Source organism: Tachypleus tridentatus, chromosome 12 (genome assembly GCF_004210375.1).
Source record: "Tachypleus tridentatus isolate NWPU-2018 chromosome 12, ASM421037v1, whole genome shotgun sequence".
NCBI classification, from domain to species: domain Eukaryota; kingdom Metazoa; phylum Arthropoda; class Merostomata; order Xiphosura; family Limulidae; genus Tachypleus; species Tachypleus tridentatus.
In genome coordinates this window covers 94,048,059-94,072,304 of record NC_134836.1, presented here as the reverse complement: position 1 = coordinate 94,072,304, position 24,246 = coordinate 94,048,059, and the positions used below count along the sequence as shown (strand labels likewise).

Genomic DNA, 24,246 nt, shown 5'->3' with positions numbered 1-24,246 from the left:
GAGATAAGGTTTTGTTTTTTTTAATTTCGCGCAAGACCACTCGAGGGCTATCTACGATAACCTTCCCTAATTTAGCAGTGTAAGACTAGAGGGAAAGTAGCTAGTCATCACCACCCACCGCCAACTCTTGGGCTACTTTTTTATCAACGAATAGTGGGATTGACTGTTACATTATAACGCCCCTACATCTAAAAGGGCGAATATGTTTGGTGTGACGGGGATTCGAACCTGCGACCTTCAGATGACGAGTCGAGTCCCTTAACCACCTGGCCATGCCGGGACCGATAGACATAATACATAACGATATAGGAGCTAATACTTACATTTTTACATTGTTAATTGTTCTAATATAGCTAACAATAAAGGATTCTTTAATTTCAACACTAGTTTCTTAACTGGAAAATTGCTGTTTACAAGGTTTTTTTGTTTAATATTTTTCAGTTATATCACAGAAATGTCTTTTCGAAATCTTTTTTCGCGCAAGCGTAAAATTCATATCTTAAATTTCACTTGTATAATGACTAAAATGAAAAATTATAGCAGTTTTTTTTATTTTGTATTGCAACTTAGAGATAAATAGCTCTCTACTCATACAGTGAAATAACTACATCTCGAGAGGTTTTGAGTCCGTTTTACTTCACTGTATATTAACCTAAATTAATTTAGATATGTGAATAACGTTATGAGATTTTATCGAATAAATTATTTGATATTATATACACGGACCAACTGTTTAATGATTGTGTACATATGTGTTAACGATTTTTTTTCAATTTCATCTATGTTAGCCAAATAATGTAGACTGCAGTTTTGCTAAATCGAGGCTTATCAGCACAGTTTCGGATAGCAAACCAAATAAATACCACTAGGTCTCTTATAGTGGTAAAGTGTATATAATACCTATAGGGTTTTAGTCCGTTTCAATTCAACGTATAGTAACCAATGTTATTTAGGCCTGTACGTCACAGATTCTCTTTTCAATTTATTCTCTGATGAAAAGTAATAATAAACGTTTAGCATGTATATAAACATAATATTTATTTTTAATGTTCAGTGAATTATATGACTGTACCATTGAAGGAGGGACGAATTTTTTATGAAAGAAAACACCAAAATAAAATTCTGAAAGTAAGTTAATAATATATATTAAATACGATGGTTTAACATATGAGTTATTTACGCTGAAATTATGACATTTGTTTAGCTTTAGATAAAATATATTTTATAAAAAAATGTTAAATAATCCAAAAATCCTACTGCACATTCTACTGTAATACAAAAGTCTAATCGTGCGGTTTTAATCAGTGAAAATGAAATACAAAGGTTTGAGGGCGTTGTATTAGGTCCTCCGCTGGTACAGCGGTAAATCTAAATATTTACAACCCCAAAATCAGGGGTTCGATTTCCCTCGGTAGACTCAGCAGATATCCCAATGTTGCTATACTATAAGAAAACACACACACACGTTATATTAAAACGATTTTAAATCTGCAGGCCAGTAAGTCACGTGTCAGCTGTAACCAAAATAAAGTCACGATGGAAAGGAATATACTGGAACAACATTTTGGCATTATTTGTATTCGTTGGAAATAGAACAATACCAGATACCTTCTGGGAAGGGTGTGTAAGAATGCTTTTCGACGTAAAATATTCAAACACTCAGATCATATATGCGTTCAGATTGAGGATATAGAAGTTACAATAAGAGAATAGCACTTGTACTCATTGGCGTTGGAAAAGGAATACGGATCATGTATCTCAGAACGGCTGGTATGGGTATTAACACTTTTATTGATAAGGAGAGAACAACACTTTGACCTTCCTAGGTCATTTTCAGGTTGTTCTTTCCTCATCAATAAAAGTGTTAATACCCATACCAGCCGTTCTGAGATACATTTTTACTTCAAGTGGGTTTCTCGTCAACAAAGATTATGGATCAAATCGGAAATAAGGACTATCCAGAAAGAGACTTGCAACAAGTCATACCTAACCGTGGTTAGCAAAGTACAAATTTTGATATCAAGTGAGGATCCACAAACATAAACATTATTAAGAAAAGTTATCCACGTACCTCATGCAACACTATGTAACATAATAAAAAATGACCTTCTGAAAATTCAACGTAAGTCACGTACATACAAGCTTCTTCCATGATACATCAGTTCAACAATAACATACCTCAAGCAATTGGAGAATAGAACAACTAATTATACAGTTGCATAGGAAAATATATGAATTAAAACACCCATTCAGATTATGAATTTTTGTGAGATCGGACTATTGATACGGGTGCCGAAACATCGTCGTCCTCGTACGTTAAATGGATGTTGTTGTTGTTGTTTTTGAACTAAGCACAAAGTTACACAATGTGCTCTGCCCATCACAGGTATTGAAATCCGGTTTTTAGGGTTATAAGTCCGCAGACATACCACTGAGCCGTAAAATGAGGCTCAATAACATTTTTGCCGTAATGAATTTTACTTCTACATTTTGAAGTAAAAACAGCAGTGAACGGTAACAAATAATAAAAACATCCCCACAAAAAAAATTCAAAAGCTGAAAATTCGTAGTTAATTATGAATGTGTTCACCGGATATTGGTAACATCACTTTCACAAGTTGTAGAGTGTAAACTGCATTTTCTACTCTCGAAAAATTATCTCAAGCATAAGCATATTAAGCCACAACATTACATACAGACTTTTGAATTATTCTAGTAAAATACTACGCACTATAGTTTAATTGATTTAAAATATCATATTTTGAAGAAAATCCGCAAATAAACACGAATATTTTTTATAATTTCCCCGAAACGAAAATGAACAATTGGAATTTCCAGTGATCCACGTGTCATTTAGTTTATAATTGAAAACGTATTACTAGGACGTATTATTATACACACTTTCTATATTATTCCAAAAATGATTGACGCAATTTTTTCAATTTGCTTACCACTGTTTACATCATTGTAAGAACGTAAGTTTGTTATTTTATATTGGTATAATTGGTAAACATAATAAAGAAAAACTACTCAATTGGTTTTGTTTGTTCGGTATCTTTCACCATAAGGCGGGTTTTGGAAAAATTGTATGAAAACTGCTGCAGAGATTTTTCTTCATGAACTGATTAAGAAGACAGAACAGTATGTCTAATGCAACTCTATTTAGAATTCAGGGACTAAACTGAATCTACAGAAAACTAACTCTTGCAAAACAACGAAAAAAGTTAAAGTAGCAAGATTTCTTAGTTAAACTAGTTTTAAACTGGCTTAACAACGAAATTGGAATCAGAACATATTTTTAGAAGTACTGTTTTTTATCATTCGCCAATTACAAAACAGGGAACCATTACCGTCATTTTTAAAATGTTCAGTGCTAGATTTGATTAAATGACTGTTTTAAACTCAGCAACTAGTATGGTTCTCAGCTGGTATTAAAACATCTGCATATACAGAATATATATATGCGATTAGTCAGTTGATGGTGTTATGAATATTATTATTATTATATGCCTCAGTGGATGCAAAGCCAAACTTCTTGTCGTCGAGTGGCGAAATTGTGAACATAAATACATTCCCTATGTACATCCAAGAAACATTGTAGAAGAATTAAAATAGGGCTTCTTGCTGGTCAGTTTATTACATCTGTATTGTGTTTTCTTGTGTTGTTTGGTACAACTTGCATTAAGGCAAAACTAACTCGAGTGCATTCATGAAATATCTTCCAAGTGAAGCCACTCCCACATCCGTATATCGTAAAGCGGTAAATCCAGTACTCGACAATATTGAAACACCTTTTTTCTCATTGGTATTGATGCTTCTATATGTTATAACTGAATCGCCAATCAAATTTAGTGATACTTTAAGAAACGTTGCATATTATTCATCGTTGACTCTCTCTTTATTATTGATGGGCACACGAAAGATTGCCCCAGCTACAAACGTCTAAAGGCGATGCTGCCAATTTTGGTGGTTTTACAACAATTTCCAAATAAATTTTTCTTGGACAAAATAAATGTCTTTTGGTACATCTGAGACGTACAAAATGTACAGGAAAAGTAGGCATTTTCCCAACTTGTTACAAAACCGTGCATATAACATAAGATATATTTGTTTTTAGCATTGTATTCGGATGTAATTTCTATAAAAAATATGAATTTTGGCTCTTTAAGCTATTTTGCTACAGTGTGTATTCAAACGATGCCAGAAAGTCCGATTGTTTTAATGGTTACAATCTCCTACGCCGTGAATATGTAGACCATATTTTTCACTCTTTGTGGGCAGTACATAGAGTGTTAAATTATATTTGATTTTTTATCCATTTTTATGGTTTAAAACATGCTGAAAATTTCAGCTCGATTTATGGAGAGAAAATAGATTCTATAACAAGAAAAGGTAAATAAGTTGAGGCCATCATTACACAAATATCTTTTATACAATATAAAATTATCCTTTAAGCAACAAAGAGACTCTCACTAAAGATATGATAATGACAAGCTTATATTGAAAGATAACACTATGTAACAAAACTTTTACTTTTTCTTGTTCCTGGACAGAAATGTTATTTCCCAATTGCTTATGCCTAAAGGAAATGGAAAATACCTGTTTTTCTCTTCAAAGTTGCTTTTGTGATCTGGGTAATGAAATTTTCAAACTTACCCATTTTTTAGGAAATTTCAGGTAGATTCAGTGCTAAATAGCTGATAGAGAATTTTCTCCTCTGCCGAACATTTGACATCTAAGCTCAAAGAGTGGGATTTGTTATATGAAAGTGTGCAAGTTGCAAGTCAGAGGAAGCATCACCGACATTTTTCAAGCTTCTTCACTCGTCAAGACGGGCTCTGCTTCTGCCACAATGTATCCAGTCTATGCGAGGCAATTGGAATTGCTTGTAACCCGAACGAGTGGCGCCTCTTCACTGATAGCTCATCCAGAAGCCTCAAAGCTGTGCTGCTCCATAACGGGAATAAGTATCCGTCTCTTCCTTTGGTTCATTCGGTGCACCTCAAAGAGAAACACAACAGCGACAAGACCTTGCTAGAAGCTTTGAAGCATGATGAGTATGGCTGGGAGGTTATCGGATACTTCAAAATGGTGGCATTCCTGATGGGTCTCCAAGGAGGCTTTACCAAGTTTCCTTGTTATCTTTGCCTTTGGGACAGCAGAGACACCGCAGCGCACTACAACAGGAAGCACTGGCCACAACGGACCGAGTTCTCAGTGGGGAGGCACAATGTCAAGTGTGAGTCACTAGTAGACCTCCAGAAGGTATTGTTCCCACCATTGCACATAAAATTAGGTCTTATGAAACAACTTTTCACAGCTCTTGATAAGGAATATACATCCTTTAAGTACCTTCAAGACTTCTTCCCTAAGCTGTCTGAGGCACAGGTTAAAGCAAGTATCTTCGTTGGATCGCAAATAAAGAATATCCTGGAGTGCACAGAATTCCCTGAGAAACTCAGTAGGAAGAAAAAAAACGCTTGGGGCAGCTTTGTCGCAGTGGTTCGAGGATTTATGGACAATCACAAGGCCTGGTGAAGAACTACGGCAAAGTGGGTGGCAAGATGTCCCTGAAATCCCATATCCTTAACGTTCATCTTGATAAGTTCAAGGAGAACATGGGAGAATAATCAGAGGAGCGAGGCAAACACTTCCACCAAGATATACTAGACTTTGAACGCCGCTATTAAAGAGCGTATAACAAAAACGTGTTGGGAGACAATATTTGGGGGCTGATACATGAAAGTGATTTACATTACAGTCGCAAATCTGGAAAAACTACTCATTTATAAAAATTTTTGTTTATTTTTGTACAACTTTAATATAAATACATGTAAATCTTGACTTATTTGTTTTTCATTCAGACCTTATGTAAATGAAAATGTGAAAATTTGCCCGTTTTTACACAGAGATAGGTTAATTTCTAATTTTCATTATTCAAATCGCAAAAGCAAAGTTTGAAGGGAAGAATGGACATTTTCTATACTTTTATAACAAAAGCAATTAAGAAATAACACATTCTATCCAGGAAAAAATTGTGTTACATAATGTAATATGTAGAACATTTGTTCGTAATTACAGTATATGAAACTAAAACATAAAGGTTCAAACTTTCTAATCAGTAGAAACGCAAACACTAATTATTAATTACATCAAGACCACTTTTTATTAGAAATATCATATAATTAGCAGCAAATAATCATCCATACTTTGTATTTTATTCATCAATAAATATCCATATTAAGACTACAACAAGCAATAAATGAAGAGATTCATTAAAAGGTGACACAACATTAAAAAAATTTTTTTTTGATTTCCTTTGAAGTTAAATACAAAGCTGCACATCAAACTATCTGTGATCTGCCCGCATTGGGTTTCAAAACCCAGTTTATAGCGTTTTAAGTTTGCAGACATACCATTATGCCTCTGGAGTGGCGCTGATTGTAGATTGGCTATTACATATATCATCATACATAGTTTTTAAAAAAAGCCCTAACTTAACAACCAAATGTGAGAGAGAAACGCCTTTCAAATTGTTTTAAACGATTCATACAAACTATCTACTCATAGGTAACTCTAGTTTCGAACTGAAAAAGAGAAGTCCAAATGAATAGTGAGATTTGACGTCACTATTATAGTAATCAAAGCACGGAGTATGTCCTACATATCTCAACATTAAATTAACAACTCACACGGAAATTGTATCTTAGAATACCCATACCAGCCGTTCTGAGATACATTTTTTAGTTGTTTAGTTGTTTTTTATTTTGTTGATCTTTGGTGAAATAAAAAGAGTCGGTAAGTCAAACACAACCAGATGTGATTTTATATACCAAGCAAAATCCTTCAAAATGAACAATCTTTTTAATATCTCTATTTCAAACTGCCTTGTCAATTGAAATAAGTCTATACAATTATTAATATATGGTGGCTCATATCCAAATTTTTAAACTTCTGTTTTCAAGGCCCGGCATGGCTGGGTGGTTAAGGCACTCGACTTGAGGGTTCATAACCCCGTCACATCAAACATGCTCGCCCTTTCAGCCGTGGGGGCGTTATATAGTAACTGTCAATCCTACTATTCTATGGCAAAAGAGTAACCCAAGAGTAGGCGGTGGGTGGTAATGACTAGCTGCCTTCCCTCTAGTCTCAAACTGCTAAATTAGGGACAACTGGTGCAGATAACCCTCGTGTAGCTTTGCGCGAAATTAAAAAATCAATCTATTTTCAATATAAATATATAAAAAAGAAGTTTCAGAGATTTTTGTGTTTAATTTTAAGCAACAAAGGAAATCAGAAATTAAAGATCGAATAATGACTCATATATACAATATAATATATTGTTGCACCAGAGATGTTGACAATAACGTAATAAAAGTTTGTTGATTGTTTCGTTTGGTTGAGCTTAATATTTTCGAAAAGTACAACAGAAATACAATAAATGTTTAATCAGTTCGAAATGAAGTTCCGATGAACTTGTTCATTCCGACGTTAAACATATCTCCTGTTATAAAAATGCCTCGAAATTTATCTTTGTCCTTGGTTTGATAATTTAAAATTCAAACGACTTCTGGTTATATTTCGATTAGTCTAAATAATAAGTTTATTCGAAATAACTAAGTACAGATACTTAATAACACTCTAGATAACATAATAATTATGTATTCAACTATGCTTCTAGCTGATTAGACATTTTAGAAAAAAATGAGCATTTCGATACTCTTAGCTGCGAAACATAATAATTCAATTTCAAAAAAAAACTATATGTATAATTTTCTATGATAAAGATTTCTACTTATTGGTTTGGTTTATTTTGAATTTCGCGCAAAGTACTCGAGGGCTATCTGCGCTAGCCGTTCCCAATTTAGCAGTGTAACACTAGAGGGAAGGCAACTAGTCATCATCACCCACCGCCAACTCTTGGGCTACTCTTTTACCAAGAGTAGTGGGATTGACCTCACATTATAACGCCCCCACGGCTGAAAGGCCGAGCATGTTTGGTGCGACCTGGATTCGAATCCGCGACCCTCAGATTACAAGTCGAACGCCTTAATCCGTCTGGCCATGCCGGGCCATGTTGCAAATTAGTTGTCGTGTCAGAGTAAGAAACAAATACGTAATCAAGACAAATAAGGGCTTTTTGTTTTCGTGTTATGTTAATTTGAACAGTTGTGGTGAGTCAATGAGAAATTTTGTTTCTGGGGGAATTCCGTATATCCGTTTCTGTCACAATCACTAAAACCTTTCACTGATTTAAATATGCGCTTTATCGCAATTACTGTCCGCCATCTTGTAGGCCAAAGTACAAAGGTGAACGACTAACTGGTAATCGGTAAACGTTATTTCAATTGAGAAAAGGAATTTTTATTTTTAATAAATAGGAAAGAACAGATACTAGGAAACCTAAAACAACACAATGTCTAAGCAGTTTATGCAAACAGGGTGATATTTATTGAAAGAAGAACCCATATGATGCATTCTAACTGGACTGATCAAGTTATAGTGACTCGTGGTCGAATGTATCATGTACGAATATATTGAACGTTTAGTTTTACATAATATTCACATATTCTCCTGAAAATTTAAACAAGTGGAAGTCATTGGAATCGTACATTTATTTTGTTCAACTGGGCAAATTATGCATTGTAAAAAAACATGAAAGACATATTTTGCTAATAGCTGAAATAAGACACTTACATGATGATTGAGCCCATAACACAAGAATGGTTTATTGCGTAAAAGATAGAAAAATTTAGGAAAACAATTTCTTGACAGGTGAAGGTGATGTGTGTGTTATCACATAGGTGCAATGTTATGTGTCACAGAAGTTACTGTGAAAATTAAAAAGTTAAGAAAGGGCATAAGTTGTTGAGAAAGTTGATAATGTAACGTAAGGTCATACAACTTATATCTGCAAGGTCAAGTGACATAAAAGTAGATTAAGCAGTTTTAAATAGTACAAACATCTCGAATGTTAGAGGTCCGCAAGTCAAACGAGTTATTCTAATCTTAGTGCATAAGAACTTGATGCATTATTTCAAGGATTGTGCAACCAATCTTTACCGACCAATATATTTCAAAATCATTAGACAACAATTATCCATTGGTTTTTGCCTGAGCTCTAAAATTATAGCTATTTTCATATGACAAAATAAGGATTTGTTTAATCATTGCATAAATGTGTTATGATCCATATGTTTAAGTGAAAAGGTTTGATTTGGTTTATTTTTAATTTCACGCAAAGCTACACGAGGGCTATCTGCACTAGCCGTCCATAATTTAGTAGTGTAAGGCTAGAGGGAAGGCAGTTAGTCACCACCACACACCCGTCGACACTTGGACTACTCTTTCCCCAACGAAAAGTGAGATTGATCGCACATTATAACGCTACCACGGCTGAAAGGGCGAGCACGTTTGGTGTGACAGCGAAAATGAAAAGGAAAAGCATCATTGTTTCAACATCTTGCTTTTCCTTTTCACTTAAACATATGGATCATCAAACGTTTGTGGTAATTATCAAACAGATACTTTCGTTTATGCACCACATAACATGCCATTGATAACTACAAAATATTATTTTAAAAAGTACACGTTATTTACAAACACATAAGTTCAGCAACAAGGTAATTCATTACAGGTGTGACCAGGAGGACGTAATACGAAAAGAGTTTGTTGATCAAATGAACCAAACTCAGAAAAGTTTAGAAGCAAAAGAACGTAGTCTCATCATTAACTTTAAATAATCCTTTTTTGGTTCCTAATCAGAATAATTTACTTCAAGTGACTGTTGTGCGAAAGTCTGTTTAAAAATAAAATGCTCATACTGTAAGAGAAATGGCAGAGTCACTGATGCGATTGATAATAAATCATGTTTAGATGAAATCCGTGACTGAAAAGGTCAAACATGTACTATTATGAAAATCAGTCTTTAACTCCAGTGTCAAAAGTAAAATAAAGTACGGATAAGTTGTACAAATCCATTAACTTAAGACAGTGTTCCAAATATGTTATATTACTCCACACAATTCCTTGGTTTCAATTTTATATCCATAACCCCGCACAAACTTAATAACATACTAGGACTTTGTGCATTCATGCCATGAATATTATATTTCTATCTTGTTGAAAGATCAACGCCTACCCGACATATCTAGTCGCTGTGCAAAATATGTATTGAATAAGAAACAGGTTGTTTTTGTCAGCAGTTAGCTTGGCACCAAGTTTGTGTATCTTTCCAACGCCACGGGATGATATGCAGTTTAGTGTCCCAGTATGCTACAGCGTAAATATTTTATTTTCATTGTAATACTGTTCTTCTAGCTGCGATTAAGAAACTAATGTTGATCGTTGTCAAATAATTTAATTTTAAATTTACATGTAAATAACGCCCTCCTTCATCTTTACTCTTTACTTTGGTTATCTCTCAAAACAGTGTTTTTGAAGAAAGTGCATAGTTGTATATAATATAAGTACATGGTTGTATATGTAATATCAAGCGATGTTGAATGTTCACACCAGCTGGTCACGATATATGATCAAATGATATATGATATAACGTCGGGGACAAACTGCATTTTAACAATGTTTGACGTTATCGAAGGTAATGTAATGACACTAAAAATAAATCGCATTTGGGAAGGGAATATAACAGCGTTTTTCAAAAACAAACTATTGATGCACTCATATCTTAAAGATATGTTCATATTAGGGAATTAGAATTTCTAAGATGGATACATGATTTGTATTTAATAGCATTGGAAAACATAGGGATACGGATCAGCTTTAGGTACAAGGACCATCCATAAAATGACAGGTCGTACCCCAGCCTTAATGCCTAAAATTTGGTGTCTTGTAACAGGTAAAGTTTAGTGGCAACAGTACACAACGTAATCAAGAATGGTCTCCGTCTAGAAAAGTGATAGTTATCACGTGTATACACGTTGCTTCCACGATATATTAGTTAAACCGTGGTTTTCCTCAAGTAGCCGAAGGATGAAACGTGTTCATGCTCCAAAAAACATATTGATCAGGTTTCCAGGCGAAGTGCTTAAAAAGGATGCTGGAAAACTGTCACCTTTGTACAGTAGATGACTTATGTAAAGCATGAAGATAAAAGAGGTGTGCTTTTGGCATGAAATTCTTACGACAGAGCTTTTCACAACAGAAGATACACTGCAGGGCTATTGTGAAGATGCACGTTCGTTAAACAAAGCATGAAAATATGTGACGTGAGGAACTGAAACGACGTGGTGTGGTTCTAAAATAATTTTATAAGAATGTAGTCAACTCTTGTAGATGTTGTAAAAATTAGATAATCATATCACTGTACCTCAAAAGTTAATAAAGCTGTTCAGAGTTTGACCATCTAAATATTAATCACTAATTAATAAAAATAATTAATTCAGTACATATTTCAAAAAAAGAAAACTAAATGCAATAAATTTTACTATGAACTTCAATTTCAAAATATTATTTTGAGGACCAAAAAATCAGAAATGTTAATGTTTAGTTTAAACACGTCGTAAGCACTTCAGCTAATATCATTTTAAAGACTTCTTTCTTTGGTTGATAACATTGCAGTCCATCTTAGTTACATATAAAGTTACACAATGGGCTATCTGTGCTATCCTAAGAGGTGTATCAAAACCAGGGTATTAGCGCTATTAACCTTCAGTCTTACCGCTGAGTCAGTGGGAGGGGTCTCTTTGAAACAACAATAAAAAATTATGACAAAATATCGCGAGTTAGTTAGGTTTCGTTAGATAAGAAATTTCCCGAAAAACGAAATGTTTCTCTTTGTCTTTCGAAAATGTTTCAACAGCTCTTACTTGGCGTTTCAGCTGTGCTTTAGTAATAAATGTATTCAATGTTAAAACATTAAGATTTGTTTGTTTTTGTAGTTAAACACAAAGTTACACAATGGACTATCTGTGCTATTCCCACCTTAGGTAACGAAGCTCAATTTCTACAGTTATAAGTCCGCAGACTTACCACTGCAACACTTGGAAGAGGGGATGATTTGAACTTACAGGTCATGATACGATAAAAATTAACTTTTTTTTCACCTTTCAACAGAGGAAATATGACATTCCCTTTAGGAAAATGTGGAGACAATAAAGGGTGATTTTCCATGCTCTACATCTTTTATGCAATACGAAATATTATTTTGCAAAATAATTATTATCATAAACATCTAAATGCAGTTTTCAATCTTTTAAAATCCAACAAGAAAGTAAAAAGAATTTTTAGTAAGCAGGTAATAAGTTAACCAAATACTGTTTGTTTTCTTTTAATTTCGGCCAAAGCTGAGTACTCAAGGGCTATCTGCGCTAGCTCTCCCTAATTTAGCAGTGTAAGGCTAGAGGGAAGGCAGCGAGTCTTCACCATCCACCGCCAATTCTTGGGTTACTCTTTTTCCAACGAAAAAGATTGTCACATTGTAACGCCCCCCCCCCCGGCTGGAAGGGTAAACATGTTTTGTGCGACGGGGATTCGAACCCGCGACCTTCAGATTACGAGTCAAACGTCTTAACCACCTGGCCTTGCCTGGCCTTTAACCAAAGAACATTACAAGGTTGTGCCATGCTCTCACTATCCCAAGTCGAGCGATAGGAAACTTTTATGTTACTTTATTAGCTTACTTAGTGATTAGAAAATAGATGAGATTTGTTTCTTTATTGTTCAGTACAAAGCTGCATAAACAATTTGTACTGTGCCTACAACGGGTATCGAAACCCCATTTTTAGCGTAATAAGCACAAAGTATTATTGCTAAACCACCGGGGTCACTTATCGAAACACGAGTCTTTTTTTTTCATATAAACATTTTATAGGAAAAAACGTATGCAAAACTTATAGAAATCATTTTTACACAATTAAAAAATATTTATAGAAAAATTTCCATCGTTAATGTTATGAGCTTAATAATCTTAAAACAAAACTGGATTTCTATATATTTATAGATCAATGTTTTTTTTGTGTCTTTTATCATAATAAATAATCCCCCCCCAAATGGCATGACGGTATGTTTTCGGACTTACAACGCTAGAAATCGAGTTTCGATACCCGTGGTAGGCAGAGCACTGCTAACGTTTTGTGTAATTTTGTGATTAACTACGAACAGAAAATAAATGTACAGGAAAAAGCATACCTTTTAGCATGATTTAATATTGATAAATATCATAGCTACTTACAACAAAAACAAACACAGAGAACTAGACAAGTATTATGATAATTTATGCTGTATTTACGCAAAACATAAAAACTGATATTTTTTATTGATTTACTACGTTATTATATTTATCATTTGAGTGTTATTAAGCATAACGAATTCGTTACTGAGTAAATATTGGTCAATGAATTTTTCAGTTTATGGTTGCCATCAACCATCATATATTAGTTACTTCTATCACGAACTTACATCACTTTTCTATTACAAACTACAAACATGCAAGAAGAGAGTTCCTGCAACTTAACAACTCGACTGTTTAAATTGTTCCATTTCTAAAAAAAAACAAAAAAAAAACCACAATCTGCACGTGTTTGAAATCACCTACTTCTGGAGTGTCTCGCAACAGAGATAACACTGGTCACACACGTGCTAGTAATCATTATGCACTTGGGTGTGAAACATTATCAAAAAGGCATTCTATTGAAGCAGAATGTTAAGTATTTCAATCATTAAAACAAACTAAGCGAGCACACCCCAAAAAAAAAAAAAAATCCAACATGCTAGTGTCGTTTCATCGAGAAAACTATTAGCAAGTTCTCTTCGACTGGCCTGCGGCTTTGACAATACTTTCCGATAAGCTAACACCTGGATTGAGAGTGTTGCTCGCAGAAAAGTCGTAGACTTATTTAAAATAAAGCATAGTCTCTCCTAGTGTGCAAAGCGTAAGATACGATACGCATATCGTTAATGATACAATGGAGTTAGTCCTTTCAAAACATACTTCTGATAAAATCCTTCAAGAATTACGGCAAAGGTATTAGCTGTCTTTACCAACCTTTTCTGAGTATTGTAAACATACATCTGAAAGTTTATTATTTTGTATTTAATAAATCGACTTACAATGTATTATGCACTCAATGGCACAGCGGTATGTCTGCTGACACACATCTCTAGAAACTGGGTTTCAATACCCGTGGTGAGCAGAACACAGATATCCCATTGTGTAGCTTTGTGCTTAATTCCAAATTATCAAACCAATCAATGTATGATGTTCAACTACTAGAACATCATCCAATTATAGTACAGGCGTTCGTAAACAGCCTTCATCTTCATACACACCACACACTTTGAGTGTGAGTGTGTGAATCAACTACTGTACGTTTTGGGATTCACTTTAATTTTAGCAATTTTAATGTTTTTCGCCCCCAAGTTTACTGTTGAGCCAAAGAGGACGTTTTAACTTGAAGTGTTTGATGTCAATCAAACAGTTCGTATAATATAATATTTTTTTTCTAATTAAAAAGGGGTATTACTTGTAAATCATTTTCTCTCAAATAACCATTTTTATCTTTCAGTTTTATGAGCAACTTTCATAAGTTAAATTTGGAGTGATTTTCGTCTCACATTATCGTTCATTGATGTTAACTTAAAACTTATCGTTCTAAAACATGTAATGGTTTAATATTTTGCTTTAATAAAACACCGATTAGCCTTTAAAGAAATGTAACTTTTGAAGAAAGAAAAGGTTTAACTAAGAAATATAATAATTAAATACGTGACTGAAGATGGAGTAGCAAAAATAGGCTTGAGAACGATAACGGACTGCAACTGATGGTTGAAAGGAAAGGTATCGGTATAAAAACCGAAACGTTACCTCCTTTTCTTTAAACCACCAGTTGCAGTCCATTATCGTTCTCAAGCCTATTCCGAAAACGTTAATGCAAGAAATAAGACCAGAAAACACTGATATTTGACAAAATTTTAGAAACCTGATTTCAATCAAAGTATGTCATAAATACGAATACAAACATTTACTTAATCAGGTTAAATGTCATTTGACTTAAAGCTTTGTTAAATCAGTTAAATAGTTCGTCTAATAGAATATTCTTCTAATGAAAAAGAGGTATTACTTGTAAATCATTCTCTCTCAAATAATCATTTTTAATTTTGAGTTTTATAAGCAACTTTCATAACTTAAATTTGGAATTATTTTCGTTTCATGCTAAATATTTCCCAATCAAATGATTATATCGTATCATATTGTTATTTAGGATATAAAAATACACCCATCTACATTTCAAGTAAGGAATCGCTGTTGATAAAAATAACTTGAAGATAAGTCATAACACATAAATACACACACACATATATATACAAAGTAAAAAATTCTATCAGTAGTATCAAAAACGTTTTATAGTTTCTTAGTTTAATTATGTTTGGCATTAACCGTCTCACTAATGATTAGAAATAAAATAATTGTGACTATAAGTGTAACACTGAAACTATGACTGGTATGATAAATCATAGCATGAGGATAGCTGACTTGACTGGTTCGATAAATATAGAAGTAAAATACTTTAGATATAGGCCTCGAACTAAGAAAAAATTAATTTTTACTTTTACTTTGGCTACATAGGATGCGCTTTTGTAGCATCTTGTGCCATGAACGTGAATTAGTTTTTTTGCTTTCAAAAACGACCATTAAGATTAATTTACGGTCTCCTCGAAACATCAGGTCACGTGTTTCATGATAAAATTAGTCTACTTACATAACTTCTAAATTACTTGGACTTCGAGACTTACAACAAATTCAAAATGAAAATTATTGTTGATTTTCCTCATTGTAGAGAAATAAAAATTCCACAAGTCTCCAAAGTCATGCATGAAAACCACGTGTATTAAATTTAGGATTCCACAACAAACAGTCTAAGCGCTTATAACTCTGAGTACTGGGTTTCGTTACTCTCGATGGGCACACCACAGATAGCCAACTGTGTAGCTTTGTGCAAGTAAACAAATGAATATAATGAATAAAACTCACCCTCGTTACAATGCCCCAAGCAAGATCCTACATCGACTGCTGTTTCGAAAGGCGTGTCTTTAAATAAAATCATTTTGCTGGAAGTACGTTGACAACTTGAAGGATTTGAACTACAGCTACACTTCTCCACCACTTCCACTTCTCGTGGACCCGTTAGCAGATGGTGGATTTCTCTTATCCTGGATAGTGGTTCACACAAATCGGTAAAGGAGCAGTTCTTCTGCGATCGTCGGAGCAAATAAACAATTATAATTTCAACAGTGAGTTGTTTTGTTTTAAATAGTGACGTTAAAAAATCTTTTAAAGCTCATTTTAATTTTAATGTCTATATTTTAAAATATAATGTAAAGACTTTCTAAAAGAAATATTATTTTAATACTCTTACAATTAAAATACTTTAATTTAATAACTCTTACACTATTTCTATTGTATTTAACTGTAAGGGGGCCCTGTATGACCAGGTGGTTATGGCACTCGACTCGTAATATGAGGGTTGTGGGTTCGAATCCCCGTCGCACAATAATATGCTTGCAATTTCAGCCGTGAGGTCGTTATAATGTGACATTTAATCCCACTATTCGTTGGTAAAAAAGTAGTCCAACAGTTGGCGGTGAGTGATGATGACTAGCTGTCTTCCCTCTAGTCTTACACTACTAAATTAGGGACGAATAGCGCAGATAGCACTTGTGTAGCTTTGCGCGAAATCCAAACCAAAAAATTAACTGTAAGGAAAAGCACGAATTATAATGTAACTATAAGAGGAAGTTGTCTAATATTAAAATAGTCAAACCAGATAGTTGGTTACGATTCACGATAAACTGAGAATCTTAACTTTGATCTCCGATTTGATTAGAACCTTGTTCTGACATTGTTTCATGTTACTAAGGCGATTAATGCTATACAACTCACTTTGTTGACAGTGTTGTCTGTAAATGACAAAAATTACCTCTATAGATTTATCACATGTGCTTTCAGCTACAAAAAGATTCAACATTCAAATATATAAACTTTTGGAAAAGTTGTTTGTATTATTCCACAAACGACCGTCAATGTAAGAAAAAAAAAACATGCGATCTCTTTGTATAACTGATTGTTTAGATTGCGACGTATGATCTAATACGAGTTTGAACATATAAAAATTAAACTAGTTTGCTCAGTTTTTTCTTTTTTAATAGTTGATCGTTAAGTACGATACATGAATTATAATAGCTCTCGTGATCACTGAGTGGAATATAAGTTCACATAAAGAGAATCGTCACCCATAAGATTTGAACAAATAGTTAAGAAAACGTTCACAATACACAAAAGTTAACCCTTTTATTTCATCGATGTTTCGTTTAGAAGCAGCTTCTACCTACCTGAGACATTTTTTCTGAAATAGCACAGTCCACAGTTGTAGATGTTTTGTGTGTTGTGTGTCTGTTGTGTCGTAAGTAGTGATGGCGAAGATGATGAAATTTATGTCTGCAGTTTCGACGGCATCGTCCGATATCAACATATTTTTGATTTCCAGTGATGTCTGTGAAAGAAGAATGCTATAGTTTTTCTTATCAAATTTTTTGTCGAAGAAATTTCTACGTAATACGTGTACTTACACATACATCTATATAATACACATATCGTACAGATACAAAGTTAGCTCTTTGCCAGAAAATATTGCCAAGAAAAAACAAGAAATACTTAATAGAATAATCTCTATGATTCTTGACTTATGAAAAACAATCGCTAAATTATATTTATTTGAACAGATATAAAACGTATAATAACGTACACGAAAAATAAAAACGAAACGACTCGCTCGGTAAACGTCTCCACGTGTTCCTCAAGAAAAAATAAAACATTTAAGTTTATAGTTTGTACTAAAAATGTTAAACAGATTATCTGATTCACTGGACATAAAGGAAGAAAGGAAGTGGTACGCACCAAGTCCTATCGGAATTATATGTTTTCCTTTATTACAGCACTGAAGGAGATTCTCATTAATATGGGAAATACGAGACGACCCCTGGTCAAATATATCCGCTGCGTCATCTCCTTTCTTAATCTTTGCATTGAGAGCCTTGGAGAGAAGAAGAAGGGACGTCTTGTGAGGTTGGATCGGCATTTGATTGGGTTCCAGGATATTCTTGTGGACTTCCAGAGCGACACCTGTTCAGATTAAACAGGAAAAACTTGGTTATACAACATGCCAACCCCTGGTGTTAATTCATCATACCCAACCTGTGAGATAAGAAGAACACTAGATTATCAATCACAGCTTCGAAGGCTGCCTGACTTGTTGTGTCCGATAAGTGGTGGAAAAATAATTAACAAAGAAGAAAAACAGACTACAACTTACTGTCCAAAACGGTAATGAGACAGCCAAAGTAACAAACAGCCACAACTCTTGACTGGTAGGTCTCCATCATCTTGATGGTACTGAGAATGAGACGGATGATCAAGTGACGATTCTCCACAGGATACTACTAATATAAGAATCCCTGAAGCAATGGAATCTCTGGCGATTGGTAGCGAGGGTGATATCCAAACCGCTCGAGAGAAGTTGCTCAGGATCTCATAATCATCCCTGGCTAACCCGGGGCGACAGGCTCTGGTGGCCTCTGCTTCACTTGTATGCTAACAACGTGCACGTGTAGAAATTAACATGTAAAAGATTAAGGCCAGAGCCGCCGTCTTCAAGAGGGGCGGGGCCGACCAAAGATATCGATTTAATTACGGAAGAACAGCAATTACCCTGTCAGCTCGATCTCTCCACAGGAAGGTAAATGGTTGCGCTTAGCAGACAACTCAAAGTCGTTGCAACCGTTGTAGCATTTATATTAGGGTTACCACGAACGTAGGAAATCTTCTGGTTCCGGCAACCTATTAACCAAGGGGAAACCCTGTCACGTGGAATTCTGCATGTGTGTCGGACTCCAACTTGAGAATTTGGTGACTGAGTCTGATATATATATATATATATAGTGAGATAAGCTTCAGGCCAATCTCAATTTATGGCCATGATAATGTTGACAAATTATCTGTGAAAGTCCTTGCTCTTTGACGATCCAGTTTTACAGGTGTTAGTCTTACATCAGGTTCCACAGCTGCCCACCACACTTGTTAATCTGGATACCATCAACGTAACCTTATCTACATTACCAGCTATGAGAAGAGCAAGGTGTTTTTTAACATCCCAAATTCCACACTTCACGGTGTCGAAAAGATGAATCAACTGATATATTTCACTTTTAAATTGTGAGAAACTGCTGTTAGGTCGGCAGTTTTCTGGAAAGGGCCTGGAAAATTTCAACGTTATAACGAACTTTTATCTTCTGAAAAATAAAAGATAAAAAGGCTTAACTTATTAACCTTTATCATGGAAAATAACAAAAAATATTTGTTTAGAAATACTCACTGAAGTGTTCTATTAAACTTGTTGCACTAATCGACCATTTATCATCGGGAAATATATTTAATAATGAAAGTATTGTGTTTACAACTTCAATTTCGTCAAATACAAAGAACATGAACTTAAAAAATGTTTTAGTTTATGCTCGATAGATTAAGAATAATTTCAACAGGTGTAAAACTGCTTTATAAAACAAAAACTAATTATATTTATAAAAAACATTTGCATATTTGGTTAGTTTCACGAAACAGACACAAAATACTAGTTAACATATTGTTAAAAATATACCAAGCCTATTTGCTACAAATCTTATTAAAATTGCATTGTACTTATTCTAAATATATTTATTCATATATATATATATACACATATATCAAGAGCAGGCATATACATAGCTACACGTCAAAATATAATTCACAGATTGACAGTGAAATATAATTTTGTTATTTAGGAACTGATTCAAACAGGTATAAGAATTTGTTGCCTTTTTTTACTAAAACCAGTATAATATAAATATATAAAAGGATATTAACGAACGAAACAAACGTTCATTTTTGTCATATGTTTCACACTCTTGAGATAGAGCGTTCTCACAGTTCTAACAATATTTAAAAATTGATTATATTTCCATCAGAAGTCACAAATCAAGTAACAAAGTATGAATTTAAATATAACAACGCCAATGAGCCATAAATTCTTCTTGTTGTGAGGTATCAAAGAATGATTTCGGTTACTGGTAATTAGTTTTGTCTGTCTTTTATGTCTGTAGAATAAATATGCAAAGACTAAGTTTTTTTATACATTTTCATTTTTCCAGGGTTTTCCTCTTCAAGAGAGATTGCGCATGAAAGTCCATATCAAATGAAAATTATAACACAAGGGTTAATAATTCTTTCCGAAGCAGCGAAACGAAAATCGAAAGTATTCACATACAAAATAAATTAAAGAAGGTGCACATTCGGACAGTATTTCACAGTTTTATATTTATTATGGTGAAATACTGTGAACAATCTATCATTATTTTACCATCAGAGTAATTTATTCTATTAATTATAATTTCATCACATTCGATCACACTTTTAAGTTGAGATGCGTACCCAATATTGAACCGCAGAACAGTAATGATGGCTAAGGAAGGCATATATATATATAAGTTAGGTAAATGTTCTAAAAATATTTGTGGTTATTCATTTTGTTACGCTATGCCATAGCGAAAAATTACGTGATGACAAAACAAACTGAATAAATATATTAGTTTATCGATATTACATAATAAATCTTATCATTTTTATAGAGTTATCCACACTCTTTGCACCAGGGTTTTCCAGCCCATGAATCGTAAGTCAAAATTAAGGCTCGCGTTTATGCATTTATAATTTTTTTATTTGTTTGGTATGCATTTAGTACGCCAGATGATGTTTGAACTAAATCTACATACTAAGTCGCAACTGCTTATCGATGTTTATAAATGGACTCTGAGCCAAAACACACACATTAACAAAAATTCTGGTTTTGTAGATACCAGAAAGCATTTCACTTTTCTCACAGATACATTTAAAACAAATGAAGAAAGAACTTAAATACATTTAAGAGATTGGCAACCAAAGGTTTCTGAAATATTTATTCCAACAGATGAATGATACAAAGTAGTAATATAGTTAAAAATATTTACGAACACTTAAGGAAACAGTAGTAGGAGGTAAAACATGAATCATTTTAGTATATTTCTTCCAACATTTAAAAGATACAAAAAAAAAACCCTGAAAGAGCATTGTAATTAAGGACCATGGCAATAACCATGAAAAACAAACATGTACAATTATTATAATATGCATATCATCTCCCTTTTACCTTTGTGTGGTTTGTATAAATTTTATGTTACGAGTTAAAAGTAAAATACAATGCTTCTGTAATACTGGGTATCAGTTAAAGAAATTCGTACGAGATCTTTTTTTTTTTTGGCTTCGACACTACCTAATGAAAATGTAGATATTAAACAACTATTTTGGAATGGTCTCCTAGAAGTAAAGTATTAAAATATCAGGGAAAGTATCAACTGAACACAAATAACATCAAGGGTTACTTAAGACTGATTTTACAAAACACTGTGTTATTTATTCCACTTGTCTCAGGCTTGGACTGCGTTGCATATAAATGTCTTGCTCAACTTCACACAAGTATTTCATAACAGGAAAAGATAGTGGAGTCAAGTTAGATTCCGTATAAAAATATTAGATGTTCGATAACCCCAGTTACTGAGAGCTTTACATGTATACCAAGAATTATTTGTATAAGAATATACAATAAAATGGTTAATTAGTATTTCACGGTGAAAAAGATAAAAAAGAAACTCTTTTTTGATATGCAAGTACAAAACAATGGAGATGTTAAATTTAATTTGAAGACATATATTTCAAATTGATTGGATTTTATAAGAACAACAGGCTCGATTTAGAGACCACAAGTTAAGTCCTGTTAGACCCGCGGTGTCACAGCAGTATGCCTGCGGACTTACAACTCCTGAGAAGATCCCTTACCAAATTGTAGTTTTAAGAATCAAATAAGTGTAGATTAGAGAATGGTGTCCTAATACATGATCTTCTTAATTTATCTGAACATTTAATTGAACCATTACAGAAGTGTTTACCAGAAAAGAGTTTCAAATACCAAAATAATAATGGCAAAAACGTACGACTCAAACAACAAATATATATTTTTTTTAATTTTGCGAAAAGCTGCTCAATGGCTATCTGCGCTAGCCGTTCCTAATTTAGCAGTGTAAGACTAGAGGGAAGGCAGCTAGTCATCACCACCCACCGTCAACTCTTGGGCTACTCTTTTACCAACAAATAGTGAGATTGACCGTCACATCATAACGCCCCCACGGCTGAAAAGGCAAGTATGTTTGGTGTGACGGAGATTCGACCAAGCAACCCTCTGATTACGACTCGAGTGCCTTAACCACCTAGCCATGCCGGGCCCACCTAATGATACATAAAACTACACGGAAATAAGAGTGCTAATAGCCTATAAAAATTAATAAAACCTATTCATTTAACACGCAAGAAGAAATTTTACGTCTTAAAACAGTTTAAGTTTATTTTATAGAAGCGTCTTTTATCAGCAAAGTTCAGACTTTTTCTACAAAGTTGAATGTGCACATATATCCTGTTCAATTAATTTTAAATGTTTTATTTATCTCTGGGTTTCATTCAGTGTTTTTAAGGCTGAAAGAAAATTATTCGAACATCCCTCTAGAGCTTACCGTAAACTCGGTAGTATAAAATAATGTTGTTGTTTTTTAAGTTTATAAATGGTGCACATATTTTGAAACGTGTTTCTTAATTTACCTGTAAGCGTGTCCTAAATGTAAATTTCTTAATTCATGTAACTGGCTCACCGTTAGGGGACTTTACAAACAAATAATAGAACAAACCGGGTCACTATGACATAGTCTGCTGTTCTACGTATCAGCAAAAGAAATGTAATAGCATTCGTTTGGAACAGAAGGGGTTGTGAATATGAAATCCTCGTTTCATTCCATTCTAAACAGCGTTGAAACAGTAGAAATGAAACTTGTCAATGATAGTTCCTGTCTTGGATTGTCCTCTATGCTGCAATCTCCCAGAGGTTGAGGAAGGCCTTGATTTGGAGTTAAAACCTACATCTACCGAATCAGGACGAAAACAGGCCATAAAAATTTCTAGCTAAACAAAACAAAATATTTTTACAACTAAGGATGTACGTATGACATATGTATCTTACAGAAAAAAGTCATTACTTTACGTTACAACAAATATTATTTTAAACATAAATAAAAAAATAGTCTCTGGTTTTACATTTTGAAGTATAAAATATCTTCAAAACTATGTTGAGTATCACTACATCATTTCTTTTCTCCAATGTTGTTCATGGTCTGGTGGTTAAGGTGCTCGACTTCTAATCTGAGAGTCGAGAATTTGAATCTCGTTGGTAAAAAAAGTAGCTCTAGAGTTGGCGTTTGGTGGTAGTGACTAGCTGCCTTCCCTTTAGTCTTATACTGCTTAAATTAGGGGCAGCTAGCGCAAACAGCCCTCTTGTAGGGTTGCGAGAAATTCAATAAAAACAAACAAAATATTCGTTATCTATACCGGTGTAGCCAATTTTAAGTCATGGGACGTCGTTATCTTATGAGCCATTGGTTGATGATGTACATTGTTCATCATAACTTGAACTTTTCTTCAAAAATGTATCAGCTTTAAGTGTCTTACTTATTATTATATTTCAAACATGACCCTCCATGGCCAGGTGGTTAGAGAACTTCACTCGTAATCCGAGGGTCAGGATTCGAACCCTCGCAGCCAAATATGCTCGCCCTTTCAGCCGTAAGGGTGTTATAATGTGACGGTCAATCCCACTATTTGTTGGTAAAAGAGCAGTCCAAGCGTTGGCGGTGGATGGTGATTATTAACTGCCTTCCCTCTAGTCTTTTACTGCTAAATTACACTGGTTTACAAAAAAATATTTTTTGTCTGAGGCAAGAATGTGAATAGGTGTTTTTTTACTAATTTGGGTGTGCTGAATTCAAATTTATAAACAGTTTTGCTCTATCACCTCTAGTTTTCTGGCTTTTAAATAGTCTCATTTTAGTATATACAGAGTATATACGTGCTTATTTCAACAGTTGCAGCAGCTTATTACAGATAAAACAGGATAGATAAAGAACATTGACGGAATAAATATACTTGGATGACACAATGTACACAATTCATAGTACCGCAGACAGTTAGAAGTGTGTTTTCTTAGATGATCTGGTGTATTTTGCCTCCGGGATGTCACGCAAGAGCATCCAGCAGAAGTCTCCCATCATGCTGGGGTTCCACTT

At 34.0% G+C, this 24,246-nt stretch overlaps 1 protein-coding gene across 1 annotated transcript in view; it reads right to left on the bottom strand.

Moving 5' to 3' along the window:
• LOC143234031 (uncharacterized) overlaps positions 1-18,871 on the bottom strand; it is a 38,069-nt gene extending 19,198 nt beyond the window's left edge. Inside the window, exons 1-4 of the mRNA XM_076471044.1 lie at positions 18,330-18,871; positions 17,915-18,139; positions 17,350-17,510; positions 15,992-16,211 (exon numbers count right to left, since the gene is read on the bottom strand). Coding sequence (XP_076327159.1) covers positions 15,992-16,211; positions 17,350-17,510; positions 17,915-18,139; positions 18,330-18,399 — 676 coding nt within the window. The 5' untranslated portion in view covers positions 18,400-18,871. The remainder of the gene's footprint in view (positions 1-15,991; positions 16,212-17,349; positions 17,511-17,914; positions 18,140-18,329) is intronic.
• Between the last annotated feature and the right edge of the window lie 5,375 nt (positions 18,872-24,246).